Source organism: Mytilus edulis, chromosome 1 (assembly GCF_963676685.1).
Source record: "Mytilus edulis chromosome 1, xbMytEdul2.2, whole genome shotgun sequence".
NCBI lineage: Eukaryota > Metazoa > Mollusca > Bivalvia > Mytilida > Mytilidae > Mytilus > Mytilus edulis.
This window is the reverse complement of record NC_092344.1, coordinates 36,478,470-36,502,240: the sequence shown is the minus strand read 5'-3', so window position 1 is coordinate 36,502,240 and position 23,771 is coordinate 36,478,470. Positions and strand designations below refer to the sequence as shown.

The window sequence follows — 23,771 nt, the reverse complement described above, 5'->3', positions numbered from 1 at the left end:
TTTTCTCTTCGACACATTCCCCATTTCCATTCTCAATTTTACGATAAATTTTAATTTACCGATACTGTGATGTTATTTGATCAGAGATATTTAAACTAATTGTTTATTTACTTATGTACTTACAGGTACTACCAGATGAGCATGTAATTGACCAAGGTGATGATGGAGATAACTTTTATGTAATAGACAGGTAAGTTACTTCCCTTAGTTTTCATGGAAATCAGTTGTTTCTTAAATTAATGATGTGGAAATGAAATGATCAATTCTTTACTTCTAAAGAGAAATAATATCTGTGTTTAAATCTGTCCTTCCCATTATGTTTATCAGTTTTACAAAATATTTCACTTAAGTAAATAAATATTTAATTCATGGTCTTATAAAAGTAGGGAAATGCGATACTGATACAATTGCTTAACTTTGACAAAAATAGAAGATGTGACGTGAGTGTCGATGAGACAACTACCTACCAAGAGCAAAGGATACAGAAATCTTTCTTGGTCATTTGAATCTTTGCCTGTGTCATCTTAATCTCTTGACAAATCCGGAAAAAAATTAAAGAGGGCAATACATTTTGTAAAAAATTATAAAAGCCTTAAACACATCACAGTATTTCTTCAGCAATGTACGCAGTGAATAATATGCATGTTTACCCATTAATTATAAAATTTCATTGTTTATGCTACAGCTGGAGGTCAAAAGTGTTACGACACTTAAAAAATAGGCTAAATATTTCATTTAAAATAAAGAACACATTTAAAAGAATTGCCCTTAAGGTATATCCTATCTGAATTTTTTACTGTTAAAAACAGAAAAATCTTTCAGTACATGTACTTGAAATAGTTTTAAGATATTTGTATGAAATATACTTTTAAATATAAAGAATTCACTGTTTAAAGGCAAATCTGAATTTCAGATGGAAAAAATATATTTTGGTATATAGCATGTGAAGTGAATTTGTATATAAATAATGATTTCCCAGGAATGAGATTTTATAAAAATATTTCTTAATCACCACAAAAAATTTATAAAAATGAACACGATTTCAATACATGTAGTAATAATTTAATTAAGATTTGATCTGAAATAACCTTTTGACAAATACAACTTGAAATGGTGTTTATATGAAATATGTTACTTAATTTTGGAGGTGTAATACAGTTGTTTAATTTTGGAGGTGTGAAAAACTAGTTACCTCTGACTGTAGAATAGTTATTGATTTTCAGTTTGCCTTTCATCCGGATGTTTTTGTTTAGCTAGTTTACCTTCTACCAATAATGGTAATATTGATATCACAAACATGGGTCATTACATATTTGATAAGATTTAAATATTCCTAACCTATTTAGGCTCATTACGTCTCAGTTTTCCATACAATATGGTGGTTCAGCAACAATAGAACGTCATTAGAATGTCAGATTTAAATCTTATTATCTTGTGGGAGTTTACAATTGTAATTTACGGACTAAAGTCAATTGTGTGACAATTATTATAACAAAGATAAATCATTATAACTTTTCAAACCTGATTGATAAAATATCCCACTCAATCTTATACAGTGATATGGTAATTTTGTCAAAATACCTTGACAATTGTTCCAATGCAGCTGATGATACATAATTTCTCTTCATTCTAAGTTATTAATCCATTATCAATAAAGAATCTTGCAAAAGACGCTGGTAGAGTAATGAAGTCTTTTGTGACTAATACTTAATACATACCATATTAGGTATCTTGAGACGTAAATATCTGATATCTGAAGTCTTCTTATTATCTTGACAATATCATTTCCATTTTAATCAGAATTAGTTGGTTTAGTCCGTACTATCAGCAATATATTGCTATGATGGTATACATAAGAGAATTCCACCAGGATGAGAGAATTTCCTGTCCAGTATCATGTAGTTTGATCTGACTGACATGTTGTTTTGATTTTCTTTGTAAAAGAAAATAATTGTATTTCCTGTCTATTAGTATATATATTTTAGTCTAAATAACACATTTATATCTTTTCTTTCAGTGGAAAATACGATATATTTGTAAATGGCAATCTGGTAGGAAATTATGACACGAACGGAAGCTTTGGTGAATTAGCATTAATGTACAATATGCCAAGAGCAGCCACAATAGTTGCCACAACAGAAGGAACATTATGGGCAATGGTAGGTTTTTTTGGTCCCTTAAATAACTTTAGCTAAAATCCGATTTTTTTATCTGTTTCTTTGGGCCAGTATGTGCTTTTCTCATCACTCAGTTTCTGCTGTATTCGATTGTCTGTTATTTGTTAACTTTTACAAAAATCTAATCTAATTTACTACATCTAAGGTTATAGCTATAAATATCCTTTGAAGTGATTGAAGATGATACAATTTTTAACCGGATTTTTGTGACAAAAATGTCGGTTATTGATTTGGGGATGTACGGCGGGTGGCGGGGCGGGCGGCCGGTCGGCAACCAAATGTTGTCCGTGCATTTACTCATGAACTGTTCAACCAAAGCTTTCAAATTTTAATATGTTGTTACAGACAACAAAATGAAGGTCAAGTTCAATAATGACGATTTTGACTTTTACCGTTCAGGAGTTATGGTTCTTGAAAGATTGAAAAATGGCTTTTTCAGTCGTGTCCGTGCATTTACTCATGAACCATTCAACCTAAGCTTTTCAAATTTTAATATGTTGATACTGATGACAAAGTGGAGGTCAAATTTGATATTGACGATTTTCACTTTCACCGTTCATCATTTATGGTTCTTGTGATATTGGCAGGATACAAATAAATGTTAATAAATCCAGTTTGCTGTCGTTGTGACAGCCTCTTGTTAAATATTGAATTTATGACATAAAATGCACAAAGTAAATAGGTTTTGTTTAGTAGAAAGATAATTTAACATAATAAATATATCAAATACACTTGATATTGACTAACACTTGTGTTCATGTTAAAACTTTGTCTCATTTAAAAAAGATTAAGTGTGCCTAACAAATGGATCCCCTTTCCATAGTTGGTAATGACATTCAGATTGAATTCTACTTTATAACCTCCTGTGTTATAAAACAGCAGGTGCCCTAGATTGCCTTTCTGTTTGTTCATTATCTTAGCCAATGTTTTTTATTTTGTTTTATATAATATGGAAATTTAGTTAATTTGATTGAATGATCTGCAGTCATTATATTTAAATGGATTGAACTAAAAGGGCAGTGTTCCACCAAATGACAGGCTAATTGTTATTTGTAATATGACGCTAAATTACATTAATTAAATGCGCAATACTGTTAGCTGTGTAAGTTTCGACCTATACCAAATCTTCTTTTTAAAGTGGTAAATGTGTACTATTTGTTGTTTCTACATTTGAAATTTAGTTATTTGCAAAATAATAGTATTGTTATTTTGAAATTTTGCAAGGTTTTCACGAATTCAAATAATGTGGCCAGTTTAGGGTTGCAATGATTTTAAACTCGCATTCTAAAATCTGATGCATATATCTGTAGAAATTTTAATAATTAATCTGGCATTTTTGTTCTTTAGAAATCACAATGATATGCACACACCATAATTTCTGAATTTGCAGCATTTATATATCTTGGACCAATTTAAGAGTCTGTTAATATTCTTTTTTTAGAGGAATTTCCTAGAACACAGTTAAAATGTCTTCCTTTTTTCTGAAGACAAAAGTAGAATGATATTAGATTTAAAAACTGCTGTCACAAATAAAAGATCCTTGCATTACCAGGAAAAGTTGTTATTAAGTAGAATAATACTCTAGGTGGGCTGTTTTATTAAGTTGATGTTGGATGTCATAGACATTTCACTGATCAAGTGGCGTGCATGTGATATATTTCATTCTGATCAATGAATTCATTGGAAACACAAAACAATAGTATTTTCATGCATCAGAAATATTGGCACTAATTTTCGTATAAATAGGTAATTTAAGACTTTGTCTACAGAATGTTTCCTTATACATAATTTGTAATAATGCTTTAGGAAAATAGAAATATACCTTGTAGACTGCTATTAATGTGAAGAAAAATGGAAATGGCAGTCTGAATATTTCCCTAGTGAATCTCATGACTGGCTATAATCCTATCAAGTTAAGATTTGGTGAAAATTGATTATTATAGATGGGAAACCATAATATAAGGTGTCAGTAGGTCTATTGAAATACTACTCTACTTTAGTATAGCTACTCTGATTAACCTCTGGGAAATGATCTAATCGTAAAAATGAAACATATTAAGTGTGTTCTTTGGGGGGGAGGGGGAAATAATACAATGTTTAAATATATTTGTTTGTACCCCATCATTTATAATCTCCATTTTCATTTGTAGCCGCATCATATTTAAAACCCAGTTAAAATATCATGTGGCCCCAAACCTCACACACACATTTTAGGGGGAGTAGCTCTTGGATAAATGGAGTGCAATACTACATTGTCAATTTTATAATATTAGTGCATATACTTATTATTTAAGTCAATTAATGATGAACACCTTAGTATACATTTATTCAAATTACCAGTTAATAGATCATATATTTTTCCCCTCTAGGATAGACAGACATTTAGGAGAATAGTTTTGAAAACTGCATTCAACAAAAGAAAGATGTATGAGCAACTTATTGAAGGTGTACCAGTATTAAAAGCATTAGAGGTTTGTTTTATTGCTTATTACCTTTAATCTTTATGTGATTTAAGTTTTTTTAACTGCATGAAGAGTGGGAAGTGCAGGTGAAGTATCCTCACATGTTTACCTCTAAGACATTATTATTGTGCTTTATGTTACCTGTAACTTATAATTTAGTTAACTGATAGAGTGCAGTTGGAATCACTCCATAACATTAGGTAAAATGAAAACCCCTTTATATGTACCGGTAATATGTATATACAAGTTTCTTAGTTTGTGTATTTTAGTTGATTTATTAGTTGACAATCATCATGAATATGCATGAAATGTCACAAGATTTAAAGCAAACAACAAACTTATCTAGTTGCCCACGATACTTGCAGTTTTATTTTATGAAAAAATAAAAAAAGTTAAAAGATAAAATATCTTCAAATGGGAATTTTTGTCCTGTTTTAAATCAGTTTTAGTATAAAAAAAAAAAGAGATTGAAACCTTGTACTTACTAACAAGAGTAGCAATGACAAAATGAACTGATTGGAGAATCCCAGCAAGTGTAAAGAAATGTCATCTGTGAATATCAGATTTCTCCACACTTCTATGTTGTTAGTTGGAATATAATTTGATAACAGCAGCTGCAACGGAAATATAATCATAAAGAAAGGATATTGACATATCAATTTGAAATTTGTCAATTGCAGTCTTCTGTGATGAAAATTCAAGATGTATATTAAGGATCTGATGCCTCGTGTAAGGAGCCTGCCATGATCTTTGCACGTTAAGAACCCTTGCAACAACTCTTTGAGGGGTCCGTAGGTGGCCTGTTGCAAGGCAAAATTTCGGTCCCTATCCAATATACCCTTATTTTCCAGTGGCAGTCCAAATTTCCCCGACCATCATTCCAGATGACCTCTATTATTTCAAGACCTACCTATAGTATTTATTGTGAACTTGTTCTCGTCCTGAATATGCATGAAATATTTGCCACTGGACGTTAAGTAACCAACAATCAATCAATGTATATTAAGGAAAATCAAAAATGCTCATTGAGCAATCTCCATTATAATATTCAGGAAGTTAACATAAATGTAGTTCAACATGAAAGTCCATCATTTTGCTAAAATTGAGTGATTGGTGTCATTAGAATTATTGATTTTTAGCTCATTTCACCTTTAAGAGTTAATTACCTTTAATGGTGACTTTTATGAGCTTTTAGTGTGGTTGTAGTTTTTTTTTTTTTAGTATATATAGGGAGAAAGTGTAAAGTGTATACAGCAAAATTTATAAGGAAGGAAATAAAGATCTACAAATCTTTTTATTAGTTGTTAAGATTTGAGGGGATATTTTTGGAGGATCTTGAAAGATGATTTTGTAAACAAATTTATTTGATTCAGATTTTTCTGTAAACAAAAGTATGATACATTTTTGCATGATGAGCAATTTATAAATAATAAGAAGATGTGGTATGATTGCCATTGAGACAACTGAATCTTCTCACTAGAGGTCAAACAATGTAGAAGTTAGCAACTATAGGGTACTGTACAACCTTCAGATTGAGTCTTTTAACCAGTATACTGTGGCATCCTTTTGTTATTGTCTTTTATCAGTTTCTAAACAATTGAAAAGAAGGATTTTATAAAAAAAAAATCAGAAAAAAAAATATATAACTTGCCGCTTATTTATAACTTGTTTAAGAGGTTGATATTTCATTTCAATATTCCAATCACTGAAGATTACATGTAGTTATTCAGATGTGACAAGTTAAGAAATAGTTAGTTGACATAGAAAGTATAACTGTATTCTTTAGCCTTTCCTCTCTAAATCAGCCAAAGCCTGAAATCATTTGTTATTCAAATTAGAATGTAAATAAGCAATCCCTGTACTGTAATTATTGAATAACATTCAAACAAGATTATAAAATAATCTATTATAAAATGTAACTTTGCATCTATGAAATGATATGAAAAGGCTTACTGAATAATGAATAATTAATGCTGACTTAGTAATTTATAAAGTACCTCACTGTCTAAGATTGACTGTTCAGTTTAAAAACCAAACAGATTAATTTCTTGCTGGTCTCTTATTGAACAAGATGTATATGTATTTAAACTCAATCAAATTGAATTTAAATATAAAATTAATGTAACTCTATATCGCATGAAGTAATGCATACCCATTTAAATATGTATTGGAACTCAAGGATTTAAGCTTTTTGTTCAATCTTGAATATGTTAGTAAAGTATGTCTTTTAGACTAAGTTTTCCAGTGGGAGTAGCTATAAATTGGATTAACGAAGAAATGCCAATATTATTATTTGTATGATGACGGCATAGCATGTTGCATAGGATTTTGACAAGACTTAATAAATGTAAAAACTACATTGTCAATCTCTGGAGGCATCCAGGCTCTCTAAACCAATAAATGCTGTCTGCCACAAAATAACCAATTAAAAATTATATATTTAATAGTAAAAAAGAAAAGATGTCAGTGCTTTTGGTTAAGAATTTTGAGTTGTTTGTAAACATCTTTGGTCTTGATTGGTAACTGTATCTCATTGGCAATCAAATTACATCTTCTTTATATTCATTTAAATTTAATTTCCTCTATCAAATGTTTTACAATAAGACAAGCTTATTTGACACGCAGATGAATTGCTTGGAAGAATTTTTTATTTAAGATCTATGTTACAATGATAATTTTTGGTGTAATGACAATGTCCAGGGGATTGAGGTTGTGGGTATTTACAAATTTGGTTATTTAATCCTGCAACAACTTATGTTTCTTTAACGTTCATGTAAATGTCTGAGACATGTTTACTTAAATGTTTTGATTAAAGATCAATACAGCATTAACTTGGTCTTTAAGTTGTCGTCTATATTAGGTTTCCATTATAATCACATTTTATTGGCATCTTTCTTCCTCAACCTTTTACTTTATAATTTTATGTGCTTTAGATCACTCATCCTGTGTAATGTCAAGACATCAATTTATCTTAGGGTCTTTTACCCGGGGAAAGTTACAGTTTAGTTAATGTTGTAAAACAGGGTAGTAATTCTTGCTGCCACAGGTTCAGTCAGCGTTAAATTTGTAGCACAATAAGTTCAGTGTCCTTGGAGTCCTGAATTGATTTTTCTCTTCATCTGTCTGATATTCATCTGGTAGTTCTACGTAATCATCTTGGTAATGGCTTCACGACATTGTTGAATCTGTTGAAGCAGAAGTTTACAACTATCTGAGCGTATGGATGAAGAGTTTTACATTAAGTGGTATTGAAATCAGACTGAAGTTGCACTCTCAGAGTCTTAGATTCTGAGATAGAAAAGCTTTCATGCGGAAAGATTTTGCATACTGAATTGACACACATTTGTTTGCATGTAAATTTCTGATAGATAGTAAATAAATTGTTGATCTTTGGAGTTCACTCTTTACAATTTTTTGGAAAATTGCTATAATTTTTTGTTTTGCCTGCAATAGAACATGAGACAAAAATGTGATGTTTATTGTGGCAGCGTCAACAATTTTGATAAGTTTATGAGTAGGTCAGTTGTAGGGAAACCACAAATTTTACTTTAAAAATTCAGTAATAAAATTCAAAATCACATTTTTCTACATTGAATATTTAAATACAGAATGTATAAATGATCCTGAAAACAAAACTCAAATAGGTAAATAATGCAAGCATTTCAAAACTTTAAAGGTCTAGCAGGAAAAGTACGTATGAACAACTTTTTATGGCCAATTGCGATGATAGGGAACATATAAATTTTTCAACTGGTCTGTTTGTCAATCCATCTTTAGTCCTTTTGATCAGTACTAAAGTTGACAGATTTCCAGATTAATGCAATATATGTGAAAATAATAAATAATTGAGTTGAATTAGAATTTGATGGGGATATTGGGAAATCTTATTTAATAAATTCTTATGTCAGATATAAAGGCTGTACAGGTACCTGTAATTGTTAATTTCTTTGTCATTTCATCTGTTGTGGAGAGTTGTCTCATTGGCAATCATACCACATCTTCTTTTTTATATATATATTCAACATTTTGACACACTTATCAAAAAAAAATTCGACCCTTTTATCTAATAATTAATGAAGTGGGAACCGCAATCCATTTGTATCCTTAGCTTTGTAAACCTTAAAGGTAAGTAAAACTTAGTATAGGAAATAATTAGGAGTAATTAATGTATATGTCAAATTATATTTTTCAGATTTATGAAAGACAGAATGTTGCAGATGCCTTATTTTCTAAAACATTTGAAGAAGCTTCTTGTATTATAAAACAGGTAGGTATAATAAAGTTGGTACTGTATTTTGAAATACACCAAATTGACAATTCTGTAGGAGTGCAGACAGAAACTAACCAAACAAAAAATGATCATCTATACAACTTCTGTTAAAATTACAATATGTGTAAATTGATAAAGTTACCTTTCAAAGGAATTATTGCCCTTAAATGAATATTTGTATGGAATATTACTTACTTGGTCCATTATCCTAAAAACTGTAATAGATAGACAGAAACTGTATCCTTTTCTCCTATGAAATATTATCAATAATAACAAATCCATGAACTTTTATAAATTGGTATAAATCTTCATGTGAGCATGTTGTACTGTGACATGCTCTTGCCCATCATTCATTATCAAAATTCAGATAGTTTAGCTAATACATACTTATATATTTTTGCACATAATGGCCATGTATGAAATTTTTAAGCCTTTTTCTCAGAAAATACCAATCATTTCTTACTGAAATTTGGTATTAAACTTCATGTGAGCATACTAAATTGAATAAAATGTTTGAAGAAACAAACATAGAGGTTTTCTATGTTTTATGCTCAAGTAAATAGTAAAACACATATATTCATAGCTGCATGTATATTTCTTGTTTGTTTGGTGTCATCTTATTTTTCACCATTAAAGAAATATTATAATTGTTTATCATATACTTAGCATTAATATGATAGCTTTTGCATATGTGTAACGAACGGAAGTACACAAGCCATAATTTCCCACCCAGGCTGATAACCCATATCAGCCCGGTCTGATAACCCATATCAGGGGCGTCTCGTGCAAAAACCCATAACAGTGCATCTCGTGCAAGTTACTTCCGGTGTTTCCGGTATCGGTTGTTATTTTTCCATTGTGACGTCAGATATTGATGACGAAGTCAAAATTTACGGGAACTTTTGTGGGGATAGTTTAGTACTTGCTAACAAATGCCATTGGCAATTATGAATCATTTTATAGTACAACAAACATGGAGTTATAATGATCATGAAACTCTTCCAAATATTCAATGTTTCAAAATGCCTCTATAGGAAATGTTACCATACAATGTACATATATATGGAGGTAGTGATGCTGTTAGTTGACAATTATAGTATATTGAATTTATAACTTATAACTTCTTAATAAAGTTTTTGACTGTTTTAGTTGTTGCATTTGGTTTTTTTCCTTACATAAAACTATTGTCGGAAGTATATGATAAAGCGATTAATACATGGCCTTTTCCATATCAGCCTGGGTATCATCCCTCGACCCATATCAGCGCCTCGACTCCGTCTCGGGCTGATATGGGGGTCTCGGGATGATACCCAGGCTGATATGGAAAAGGCCATGTATTAATCTCTATATATTTTTGCATTGTAGGGTGATGATGCTGATTGTATGTACTTTATAGAAGATGGAGAATGTCGAGTTACAGTTACTAATAAGGTTGTATTGATAAGTAATTATAGCTAGTACTGTGGATTCACTTATTTTTGTGGATACCAATTTTGGTGGATTAAGGAAAACTAGCATGTTCGTAAATATTTAATTTCATGGTTTTGCAGAAGTTTGCACACAAGCCTATAGGAAATTTGTTATTCGTTGAACATTTGATTTCTTGGTTCACCTTTACCCATGAAATCCACGAAAATTGGTATCCAACAAATAATAATGAGTCCACAGTACTTCTTTGAATATGACCAGATGTGTTAATTTGCTGCTAAAGATTTTACTATTTTGGCCTAATTTTTATGAAAAAAATATCTGGTTACAGTTATGTAATTTAATTTGTCATTTGAAATAACAATTAGTTGTTGATAAACTGATGAAGAAGTCATGTTACAAGTTTTAATTACAAATATCAACCTTTAAAGAGTAGTGATTTGTCAGAAGCCATGCATTTAATTAATGTTGTGTGAAATGTTTATTTCCAACATGAAAGGTTTCAGATTTAATGAAGTGGAAGGAAAAATTTATTGTAATCATTTATTGTAAAATTCTTAGTATAGCTCTGCAATACTAAAAGGAAAGCACGGTATTAGAAATATTCATGGAAAATGATCCTCAAAAGACAAAAGAAATATTTTAAAATTAAAAATAAATCTAAAGTCAAAAGTTAACAAAAAATAAGTTCAAAAGACCTTATTTATCATTGACATAAGTTAACAACAAACTAACATAATTATTCAGATGGAAAAGAAATGAAGTTAAAGTACACGTTATATGTCTTTAAATGACCTTGTAACACAATTACATATAGAATATGTTATACACGTGTATTGATATATTGTATGAAAGTGATACTACCACCATACGTCACTTTTAAAATTCTATTTTGTTATTATAATTACTCTTTTGTATCGATACTAAGTACTTCTGAATTAAAATTTAAATGTTTACAACTTAGATTAAAGTTTCATTATAATCCATGATATTTGTATCTACTAAGGATTAACGCATTTTCAAAGGAATTACAGCACATACATGTAAATAAAATGTCACTCAAATATAAATAAGTGTAGAGACCAAAGATACATGTATATACGTGCATGTATGCAGTATTACAAATGTGAATTTTCAGATAACTAACTCAGTTGTATAGGAAAATCATATTGAGAATAAGAGACGGAGAATGTTCTCTGTGTAGGAAATCTTTTTGTGCTGTAAAGATATACACATTTATTTAATTATTTTTCAGAATGAATATTGAAATCCAAGAACCTTGGCGATCTTTTTCCTAAAAAACTATCAAAATTCTTTGAATAACATATTTCTTGAGGGAATTAGAGAACAGTAATCCTTTTGTTTTATCATCCTCCCACCTGAAAATAATACTGTACACTATATCCCTGAAGGATAAATGACAAAACCAGACAATCTCTATTAATGATTTATCAGGTCGTGTAAAAATCACATTGTAATTAGAGCCCTGCATCAAATAAATTGTGGTAAAAAAAGTCACGAATTATAGTTTTGGCCCTGCATCAAATAAATTGTGGTGAAAAAAGTGACGAATTATAGTTTTGTGCTAGGCTGTGAACAACAATTGAAATACATGTATAGATATAATACCTTCCAAAATGATATTTGATGAATTGGAATCTGTAAACTAATTTACATTTCTTCTCAAATTTTTGAGAAACATAGTATTGTAAGAATATCAAAATATTTGATACAAAGATAGTACATGCTATTTCAAATTGATTCACAGTGTCAAATTTTCAGTCAAAACTGAAATTTTGACCCAAAAAATCACTTTTAAAATCAGACAGCTTTTTGCATTTGACTTTCAATAGAAATTTATTATGTTTAATATGCTATTCCAGATTGATTATAGGTTTAACTGCCAAAATACCATAAAATCAATCCTAACTACCTCTGGTGTTAAAGAAACTTTATATTAACATGGAACATATATATCTATAATGTTTTGAAAGTTGATACCCTATTAAAGGTATTGCTTTGTTGTAAACGGTATCAATTATTTGTTTTTGCAGCTGACACAAAAAATGGAAGTCAGTTCCTGATATTTTCAGTTTTGATCGATGGTCAAGTTTCTATAAAAAGATACTTGATTTTTTGTCGAGCCTGCAACTTTTGTTGCAGAAAGCTCGACATAGGGATAGTGATCCAGCGGCGGCGTTAGCTAACTTCTTAAAAGCTTTATATTTTAGAAAGTGGAAGACCTGGATGCTTCATACTTTGTATATAGATGCCTCATGTTATGAACCTTCTGTCAGTCACATGTCCAATGTCCTTGACCTCATTTTCATGGTTCAGTGACTACTTGAAAAAAAAAAAAAAAATTTTGTAATGTTAAATTCTCTCTTATTATAAGTAATAAGGTAACTCTATTTGGTATGTGCGTACCTTGCAAGGTCCTCATGCCTGTCAGACAATTTTCACTTGACCTCGACCTCATTTCATGGATCAGTGAACAAGGTTAAGTTTTGGTGGTCAAGTCCATATCTCAGATACTATAAGCAAAAGGTCTTGTATATATTCAGTGTATAGAAGGATTGTAAGGTGTACATGTCCAACTGGCAGGTGTCATCTGACCTTGACCTCATTTTCATGGTTCAGTGGTTATAGTTAAGTTTTGTGTTTTGGTCTATTTTTCTTATACTATATGCAATAGGTCCACTATATTTGGTGTATGGAATGATTGTAAGGTGTCATGTCTAGCTGACAGGTGTCATCTGACCTTGACCTCATTTTCATGGTTCAGTGGTTAAAGTTTAATTTTGCGTTTTGGTCTATTTTTTCTTATAGGTCAACTATATTTGGTGTATGGAAACATTTTATGATCTATATGTCATTTGACCTTGACCTCATTTTCACGGTTCATTGCACAGTGTTACGTATATGTGTTTTGGTCTAGTTTTTCTTAATATATAAGCAAACGGTCAACTATATTTGTTGTATGGAAAAATTGTTAGCTGTACATGTCTGACCTTGACCTCATTTTCATGGTTCATTGATCAATGTTTATTTTTCTTGATTAATGTTGAGTTTATGTGACAGTTGTAATAAAGCTTTCTATTTAGGACTATCAACATAATATCAATGACTAGTAAAGAAGTCTAGACATTTCAACGTGTGCACTCTTGTTTTTTTGTAAGCTGTCCAGCTTCCATTACAGTAGCCTATACGATTAATTTATCATGTTAATTCTGTGAATGATTGTATACTATACTCTAGCAATGAACAAGTTCTTATATCAAGAATGATTATTTTTTTACAGGCTGATCCCAGTGGAGAAGAAGTTGAAGTAAAGAGATATAACAAAGGAGGCTATTTTGGAGGTTGGTCTACAATTCTACTTTAACAATACATATTTATTGAAGACATTGATGTGTAAAGGTTGGGCCAATAAAATTACAAATGTTTGGACTTTTGTTAAAAGTTTATGAGTCAGTGGCCCAGTTTACACATCAATAACCTCTAAGAAAAATGTAATTAATCTATCATTCTCAACCAAAACATATGATGTTGATTTCATTCAACTACAAGTTTATTGGTAAAAAAGAATTTAATTCATTTGTATTGCACAGGAATATATCACAGAGTGATTGACATAGTGTGTACATAGGCTCTCAGTGTTGTTTCTGTATAATATGTTATGTTCCCTTCCCAAGATATTGTTTCTGATGACAAAATAGAGGTCAACTATGATATTGATGATTTTCACTTTTGTTGTTCAAGAGTTATGGTCCTTGGTTGCTTTAGGAATGACACAAATAAATGTTATGGTTTTGCTGTTATTTTGATTGCCTCTTGTTAATTATAACAAACAAGATACACAGTTCATCTATAATACAGTACAGTTTTCACACATCCTCTGTTGATACTGGTATAAATTCAGGGATCTCCATGGCCTGTTTAACGATGGAGCCCCGCCATCGTTCAAATGTCTTGCGCCATCGTCAAATGACTCGCGCCATCGTTAAATTGTCTTGCGCCATCGTTAAATTGTCTTCCGCCATCGTTCAAAACTTCATCGTTTTTTGTAGCCCGACGCCATTTTTTTTATCAATTATAATCAAATGCATGTAATTGCATAACCCTTAGGCTTTTTATGTTATAATCCAATACAGTTCTAACGCCTGAGGGATATCCGGATTAAGATCGCTAATTACTTGTACCTGAGCTTGTACAGGTAGATCAACAAACCAAACAGGAGAATACTATCTGAGGATAGACGATCCATTTGTCGAAGTAATCAACTAAGTTTCAGCAAATGATTATGATCATTTAGATTAAATAAATAAATTAAAAAATTAATCCAGTTACAAAGAAAACAGTTTAACAAGTCGAACACGTGCTTTATTTTGACTTACGCAATCAGCATCCCCCTTTTTTAAGTAGTACAAAATAAGACGCAAAACAGTAAATATTATTTCATCGTAAATAAATCGAGTACTGCTGTAACGATAATTTAGAATTACTTTAAAAGTTTAAAAGTAAAAACTTAAATATTTCCTGTAAAGAAATATCGTATCTAAATTCCGAATTTATTTCGTATATTACAATCAAATTGATACATCCGCGTTTCCGGTTTCTATTCAGACTCGAAAGATGCATGTTGCAGAGCATTAATTTTTCCAGATAGTCATTAAAAACCTTTTCATTTGTCGACGTTTGCTTTACAAATCTCTTTAACCTTTTACATAACCCGTACGAATTGTTTTGTTGTTGCTGCAAATCAGCCATACCGGTAATGGGCTCTGAATTTGACAGTGTCCACGAAAAATAAGCTCCACATTAGACAAGGTTTGTAATGGTGAAAGTTCCTCCATGGTTCAATTTTCATCCATGGAGATCCCTGAAATTATTGGACATCAACAATGGACATGTATTTGCATGATTGAAATGATACATTTTTTGTATCAATGTCTGTTCTTTAATGTCTGTTAATATTATTTTGCTCAAGCTAAGGTTTGAATATCCCTTCACACAAAGTCGACCTTAATAGGTTTTTGTTATTCACTTAGGCTGACTTCAAGACTGTACTAGTAGAATTCAATCACTCAGTACATTTAAATATGTTTATTGATCTATTAAATTAATTTATATGGGGACGAAGTCCCCAATAACAGTAGAAAATTCAATAAAAAAAAAAATTCGGGAAAATTTCCCGAATTTTTCATTGTACTAATGAACTCAAAATCGTTCAATTTTTTTTATGTCATGTTTTGAAATCCCGGACCTGCGCAGAAATGTACAATATACTTCCTTTTTCCGGTCTCGTTTGTATGAAACTTTGAGTAAAATATATATTTATCAGTCTAGTATAAAATAGGAAGGAACGCGCAATACTTATTTCATTTTTAATAATTCCTTGATATGAAAAAACGTTACCTAATGATAGCGTTTCTTGTTTACATTGCATATGACGTCATAATTTAAATAACGTCACAACTAAAATCCCTAACAACAGAACCAAAATCGGAAACGTTACTGTATTTCCGTGTCTTTTTTTTGGACAAATAATTGAGTTACAAAATAATAATTCATACAGACTTCGTCCCCATTTACAGGTAATGCCTGCCTCATATTAATTTTTTTCCCTAAAATTTGCTCTTACATATTGTAGAAAAATGTCCTTCAGATTATTGCTTTTTAAAAGATGCACATGCACTCTTCCTCAAAGTCTGGACAAATATTTAACAACAAATATTCTGATTTCAGAACTTGCCTTAGTAACACATAAACCAAGAGCTGCTAGTGTATATGCTGTAGGTAGAGTAAAGGTAGCTGGTAAGTAGACAATGTAATTTGTATGCACTGGCAACATTTTCCTTGCCATAATGTTGCCAAGACTATAGAACATAGTTCTGTCCAAAAAAAAATTATACAAATTTTGAAAAGACAACCAAGTTACAGTAATCCATTATAGGATATTTTTAAACAGAGTTTTACATAGTGACTACTTGTTACAGTCATATATGGCTTCTGTATCTAAATAGAAATCCTGTCTAGACTGATGCGAGACCAAAACCTGTTATAGAGATTCTTTCCCCTTTTATTTACTTCCCAAGGCTACATTGAAGACACTGACCTATTTTGATGTTAAAAAATAACTAATTCACCTCACAAACCTTGAGATGTGTAAATTTTTCTCTGTAATCAATTATTCCATAACAAAAAAGTGGTCGTTATAAATGCACTAGTAATTGTGTGTTAAGGTTGTTGATACACATCAATATAATGATATTATTCTAGAGTTAATGTCATCAAATTAGCTAAAAGTACAACTGCATTTAATTCATTTTATTGGTTTCAATTCAGCCTAAATGCTAGACAAAACATCGTCTTTGTTCTAGAATAATCTGTTTCCATTATAGGCATAGCATGAAAACCATATATTGGAAATTGAAAAACGTTGTAATAAATATCTTGAGCCTATAAAATGATTTCACAGACAACTAATCAACATTATTTTATAATTATATTTGACTTAAAATTGACACCAGGGACAAATTAGAATATTTTTCTATAGTTTTTTCTATTGATTATTGTGTATAGCTGTCTGATATATAAATGGTTTATACATTCAAAGTATTTTTCAATATATATTGTTGTTTAAGAAATCTGATTGTGATCCCTTCACAGGAAAGGTGAAACTTTCTGTTCGGCCGGAGTGAGAATTGGTTGAATTAAAAACAGTTCATTTATTTCAATATTTGAAAACTGACAGTGTATAAGTTTTTTTCATTTTGATTATATTTAGGTACTATGAAAGTACTTTTATTATGATGATTTTGGGACATTACAAAAATAAATCCTTACTTGTTCATTTTTCAATAACAACAATATTCATCAAATTTTAAATTAAATGATTGCTTTCAGAACTAAGTTGATTTTTGTTATACAAATTATCTCTATTGAAGGAAATTGCAACATAAACATTTAAATTGTTGCACGTGCATGTAAATCAGATGAGATGACACAAATTAACCTAAAATCGATTAATCAACAGATTGACGATCATCAAAGGTGTTAATTAGGCAATAAACATGTCACTTGAAAAAAAGAAACATAAAAAAAACTTAAATGTACTTTGACTTTAAACTTGATGACTCTTGCAGCTTACTTATAGATTTGTAAAGAATTAAGCAAAGACTATTCTATTTACACAGTAAAATTCTTTTTTCAGTGCTAGATGTACAGGCATTTGAACGACTTTTAGGACCATGTATGGAAATAATGAAGAGAAATATAGATGAATATGAGGAGCAGTTAGTTCAGGTATTTGGTTCCAAAGCCAATGTACATGACCTGAGATGAACTAAAAGGGTGGAGGACCCTCGGTTATTTCACTTTTAAGTTCCATAAAAGGGAATATTCCCACTTTATGAATTTTCTTGATTAGGTGTTATGATGGTTTTTGGTGGTGCTGACATTTTCATTAAGATTCAGAGATAATGTGGGATTGTTTTTGGTATTTTACATGTACATGTATTTGAACTCCACATTATTTTTTTTTCACAAGCAATATTATCATTGTAATTTTATTATTTGATAAATGTGTTCCAAATTTAGTCTCTCACTATGGAAACTGTTCTAACTCAATGTATTTGTCATATTTTTTCTGTTGCATAGAATTTTAACCTGTTCATTGTGCAAGTCTGTCAGAATATATAATTGTCAAGTAAAGCAGTACAGCTATGTAAAATAACACACTTTCTTGCCAAATAATATGACTTGATAGCATATACAATGTTGTACTAAGTTGTACTGTCAATTCTAAATAATAGTAAAAGTTTCCAAACCTTACTGCAGAAGATTCGAAGATAGAAAACATACTCTATCAGAAAATGCATTTGACATTATAGTGCACAATGCATCTGGATTACAGACCTACACTGTGTTTTATATACTTAGAAAATAAAGCCTTTATTATAATGTTTTATGTATAAATATAATTTTAGCTTGATGCCCAACATTTATAGAATGAGGTAAAACTGAGTTGATACTTTTACCCCCTCCACTCTTACTTCACTACCTCTTTTAATATTGATATATTCTACCTCATAGAAAAATTAACATCACTTTTATTATCAAGAAAACTCCACAATATATTTAGGTCTTAAATTATATGACAGACAGAAGATTTTTTTTCCTTAGATATTGTAGAGATTTTTTTTAATTTAATTTTATTTTTAGGCTTTTAGTATATTGTGTTCCCTATAGTACATATTTCTCAGTGAAGTATTTGTTTTAGCCAATTCTTGCTTATGAAAATTGAAGGGACAAACTAGATATTATCCATTTAATTTAATGTCACCAAATAATTGTTATAATTTTTGATAGAATCTGCCTGAGTTTTGATTTTGCGATCTCAGGGTATTAAAAAAAATTCAAACACAGACATTCCAAAATTGGGGTATGCCATTTTTGATCAATCTATGAAATCATTGCCCATTTTTGAATAACATATTCTGAAATTCCAAATTTTTGAATTTTAACGAATAAGATTTCATTTGAAATTTGAAAGACAAACTTCAATGTAAAATTAATAACTGTATTAAGCATACATGATTTTGGTACCATATGATGTACTCATGTATGTCTCATTTAGTCACTTATGTGTGAATCTCACTTCTTACATTTCACTGTGTGTTTGTCTGGTTTGTGTCTTTACTAGTGTTATACACTCTTAATTGATAATGTGTGCAAATGTTAGTGTAGATGTATAAATCTAAATTTATTTTGCAGCTTGACTTGGTTGATGCCAAGCCTCGATAGTATCATACATGTAAGAAATTCTAATTTCTTGGTGTAGTCTTTCTTATAACACAATTTGATATGAAGGTCAATGGGCATTGGTTAAGGATTAATGCTAACATTTTATATTAACATGTTTTATTGGTTTCTATTGTGGTGTAATAACTAAATAACCATGCTTTTGGCTGATGGGGATTTTGTCCAATTCTTTTATTAAAGTAAATTTCAACCCAAATTTTTAGAATCAATGTAATTGATTATTTTGAATTTTATTGTTTTACTTTCCCCCTTTTTGTTTAACGACTTTGTATGGAAATTATCTAAATTGGTTCTTAATGTAAGGGAAGAAAAAAGGAAAATTTATTGAATATAAGTTCAAATTTTTAGCTCATTGAGTTGAAATTTTTATCATTATGTATGATTTATAAAGTTTGACCTGATTATCAAATACCTTAATATTGTTTCGTAGAATAGCTTTGATACTGTCTTCGGTTCTAGTTGTTAACCTGATAATACCTTGAACAGTGATTTAAGTTCATCATACTTGCTAAATCTTCCGCCAATGTATTGCTATATTACTGCAATTATTTTTTTTATCTAGAAATTCATAAATAATATGAAAAAAAAAGCATGACAGCTTGTATGTTACGCTTTATAGATATATACATGTATATTTCACCTGTTATCTAGACCATGACTTGTAATTCAATGACTTTTATTTAATTTCCTTAAAAAATTTATACAATTTATTTAAGAAAATAAACCAATAAGGAAGTAAATGTTTGAATTAAATAATACATCACAGAAAACGTCATGTCCCATTGCTTTTGTGCTGTTCTGTCTTGATGCATATTGATGAATGAAGATCACTGTAGATTGTTGTTTATTGATAGTGAATGAATGTAGTAGATAATAAACTTATATGATGCTATAGCTTTTAATCTTACTTCAAAGTTATGGCTCTGTAGCACTTTTAGAATGGCCTAATGTTCTCCTTTATTGCATTGTTAGGTATTGTCATAACCTTTTTTGTTTTTTTTTCTGTTGACTTGAAAACAATTAAGATAAGTTGACCTTTCAAAAGCACAAATTTTGATCCTTTAAAGTTTTGTCGTATTTTATTTATAAACCCTTTTCCATTCATTATCTAAACTATAAAAAAATATGACCGTCTGCAACTTGCTTCATTATAAGCTAAATTATCTATCTTAATACAGTTATCAGATTTGTCTCATTTCTGCTGTTCAGAAACTTAGCTTTGTACTCTCTTATTAGCGCAAACAATGGTACATTAAGAATATGTCTTATTAAAGCATTATTAGAAATATAGTAAGTATACTTGCCAATAGTTTTGTAACAAAATTATCTTTGTAAAGCAATTTTTGTCAGGAAAAGTAAGTGAAACTTTAATTTTTTTAAGTTCTGACCATACCAAAAGCATCTCCAAATACATGAAGATTTGTGCATCTGAACGATTGCTTACACCTTTAAAGACTCGAAGTGTGAAATAGCCTTTACATACAATTGTTAATTACAACCAAATAAGTCGATAAAAGAATGTAAAATGTTGGTATGGCATTGTATATGTGTTGTTGCAGTAAATATATACTTGTACCTTATATATTTGTTGTAACCTGTAAAATTGTAGCATGATTCAAGTACTTTTTGTGTCTAGTTAAAATTTAGATTTAATAAAACTGAATAACAAAATAACTGCTGAAAATCAAACACATAAGTGAATGAAAAACAAAGAATGAAATATAATTGGAAAGTTTTATTTACAATTTTAAAGTGTAAGTTTCCTTTTTACAGATTGAGATTTATAGGCAATATTCATCGAAAACTTGGGATCGTATAAAGGGAGGCAAATCTGTCATGTCAGTGGAGTATGAACTGTGTGAAGTACATATATATTTACTTGTGATCTCTTTCCAATTGTATTTTTGCTCACCAGACTGGATTGGTCAAAGTTCATACCAAAGGTGCTGTTAAAGATCAGGAATAATTTGTATTAGTGGCACTTAAAACCAAATTGTATTATAGTACCATTAATTTAAACCTAAAATGTAAATCTAACCAGTGTGTTTATTCAAATATGGTTTAGCTATATGAATCTTTATTAAAAAACCAAATCCATTTGTAACCATTTGTCAAATCTGTTCAATCTTTTTTTTTTCGAAACACATTTGGTTATCTTCGAAGATCATCTATCAGATAAGCTTAATGAGGTCCATATTATGTCATGTGTGTACTTTTAAAACACTAAGGACGTCATTGTTTATTCTATCTGGTACCTTACAATGATGTCTGGTTCCTGGTAAAAGGTGTGGAGAAAAGTGATGGTTAATGGTCTGACACAGAATTATACTGATGACATAATCTAATAATAATTAGCTTTATCATTGATTTTATTCAGCCCATGTCGAACATTAGTATCATTATCTTCAGATTTTAATGAAGATTGATTCTTTCACGTCTCCTGAGAGGAATCAGGGAAATGCTTTGTTATACCTTATAATTGAATTCTTCTTGACTTTTCAGTTGTATGAGATGGTTACAATTATATTTGTCTTTTAAAACTATTAAATTCTTCTCTACAGTTTTACGGGTTATTATTATTTATTTTATTTTTGTCTTTGCTTGGAAGTTCCTTGAAACTTGAATACTCTCCTCTTAAGATAGGTTTTCTTATATATGCCTGCTTTGATTTTGGAACAGTCATTAGGAGTGGACAGAAGTATGTTTAATGTTTACTTTATCCTTCCAAAAAAATTCTTCCTGTTTCCAAATATTTTTGTTTAAAGTACATGTATATGTAAAATATAAGGGTAGTATGAAGAGCTAAAGAGGATGATACTGATAGATTGTATAAACATGAAATTAGTTCAGGAATATACCATGTTCTTTACTTATTTGATTTCATGATATATTGTAATATAATGTACTTGGTAAATAAACTTGTTATTTTTATTGAATATTATTAAGTTTATTACAGTTTTGTATATTTTTGTGTGACAGTATACATAAATTGTAAGACATTCCATTCCACATGATATCTTTAGATGATTTTCAGATTCAATCATCTTTGAGACTGCCCCCTGGTAAATAATTGGATGTGTTCTAGTCATAATTCAGTACATTCAGATATTTTTTTGATTTTTTTTGACAGTTTCTTTAACCTGTGAAAACGAAGGAAAATGACTGCCTTTATTTGTAGAAATGACCTGAAAAACCAAATTGAAGCTTGCCATAAAATTTTTGTTTCATATGATGACTTCTGTTACTAGTGAATGTGTGTGTTTGGTTTTCCTTTACAACATGTTTTTACAATCTGTTATGATTTTAATGTAAAAGTTCAGATAAGAATATTTTCTATAATGTCCAATTGTTCAATTACCTAGTATAGTTAAAATTTGGTTCAGGCTAGTAGAAAATTTCATAAAATTTAGTGTAGTGCAAATAGTGATCTTGCAAATGAAAATTTCCATTGTCCAATTAACAGAAAGGAGGAGGAATTTAAAGAGCAGTTATTTGGCCCTGAAATTTTAAAAGTAGTGAAATTCTTCAAGACTTTCAAAATTTGTTTATTCTAATGATAAATAAAAAGCTTGGTATGATCTTGACATTTCAGTTTTAGGCAAAATACCTGTAATAATGAGTCAAGACATTCACAAAAAATGTTTAATCTTCTTTAAGACCATTGAAGAATGTTTTGGCCAAGTATCTTTTTGATGAGTTAACTCAATCTTATTGCTTTGCCATTTGGATTTTAAAAAAAACCCATTTTATTCTGTTAGCAAAGCTTAAACTTAAAGGGAAGTCTTACTTTGTTAGCAAAATTATTTTTATATATTCTTTTCTTATAGGGAAGAAAAATATTAATAACAGATTGTCCCTCAGAATTTGTAACCATAGCGATATTCAAGGAAGGATTTTTTTATTTATATTTTTAGAGTCTGCCATTAGGGTACTGACTCTCCAAGCCTAAGAAAGTGCTGTAGAGTTAAATATTTACCATAAATATGTTGAGTATAAATTATTACTTTGTAGTGTAGATTGTTAGTGCTGTATTTATATTTCCCTCGTGCAAGGAATTGCCAATAGAACTAAAAATGATGTGCATGAATGTTAATTTTTGCATTCGTGTACAGATAATTCATCATGCAGCATGATAGATAGACACATTCTCATACATGTACTTCTGTCTTTTATACTTGATCTGGTTTTTACTAAAGAACAAAATATTTGGTTGGACCATTAAATGAAAAGATGATGTCATACCATAAAAATTAGTCATATTTTTGGACTGAGTATGAAAATATCACAATGTTTTATTTAATTCATGCATGTTATTTAATGGTTTTGTAAAACAGAGTTGTGTGTTGGGAAATATGAAGAAATGTTCCTTAATTGATTAAAGATTTAAAATACTCACGACTAGTTGTGCTTATGCTGCCATAGTTGGTTATCAGATAAACACAAAATAAAAAAAAGTTGGGTAATAATTCAAATGCACATTTTTGCTTGGATTTATTGATTCCATTGTTAAAGGAAGGATAAAATATGCATAGAAAAAAATCAATGTAGGTGTGAACTTTTCAATGCAGCTATGTCTCATTCTCTTATTATTATCAATACTAAACCAAT

General features: G+C 30.0%; 1 protein-coding gene across 5 annotated transcripts in view; it reads left to right on the top strand.

Moving 5' to 3' along the window:
- The window catches only part of LOC139512066 (cAMP-dependent protein kinase type II regulatory subunit-like), a 50,540-nt gene extending 26,982 nt beyond the window's left edge, over window positions 1–23,558 (top strand). Inside the window, exons 6-16 of one of the 5 annotated variants that reach the window (XM_071299416.1) lie at window positions 126–190; window positions 2,018–2,159; window positions 4,547–4,648; window positions 8,832–8,906; window positions 10,275–10,340; window positions 13,639–13,699; window positions 16,086–16,154; window positions 17,554–17,645; window positions 18,329–18,355; window positions 19,116–19,155; window positions 20,937–23,558. In XM_071299416.1, the coding sequence (XP_071155517.1) occupies window positions 126–190; window positions 2,018–2,159; window positions 4,547–4,648; window positions 8,832–8,906; window positions 10,275–10,340; window positions 13,639–13,699; window positions 16,086–16,154; window positions 17,554–17,645; window positions 18,329–18,349 (693 nt within the window). In that variant the 3' untranslated portion in view covers window positions 18,350–18,355; window positions 19,116–19,155; window positions 20,937–23,558. Of the gene's footprint in view, window positions 1–125; window positions 191–2,017; window positions 2,160–4,546; window positions 4,649–8,831; window positions 8,907–10,274; window positions 10,341–13,638; window positions 13,700–16,085; window positions 16,155–17,553; window positions 17,828–18,328; window positions 18,356–19,115; window positions 19,156–20,936 lie in introns of those variants that run through there. The other 4 variants (XM_071299405.1, XM_071299427.1, XM_071299388.1 and 1 more) reach the window with 4 other exon arrangements.
- The last annotated feature ends 213 nt before the right edge of the window (window positions 23,559–23,771 follow it).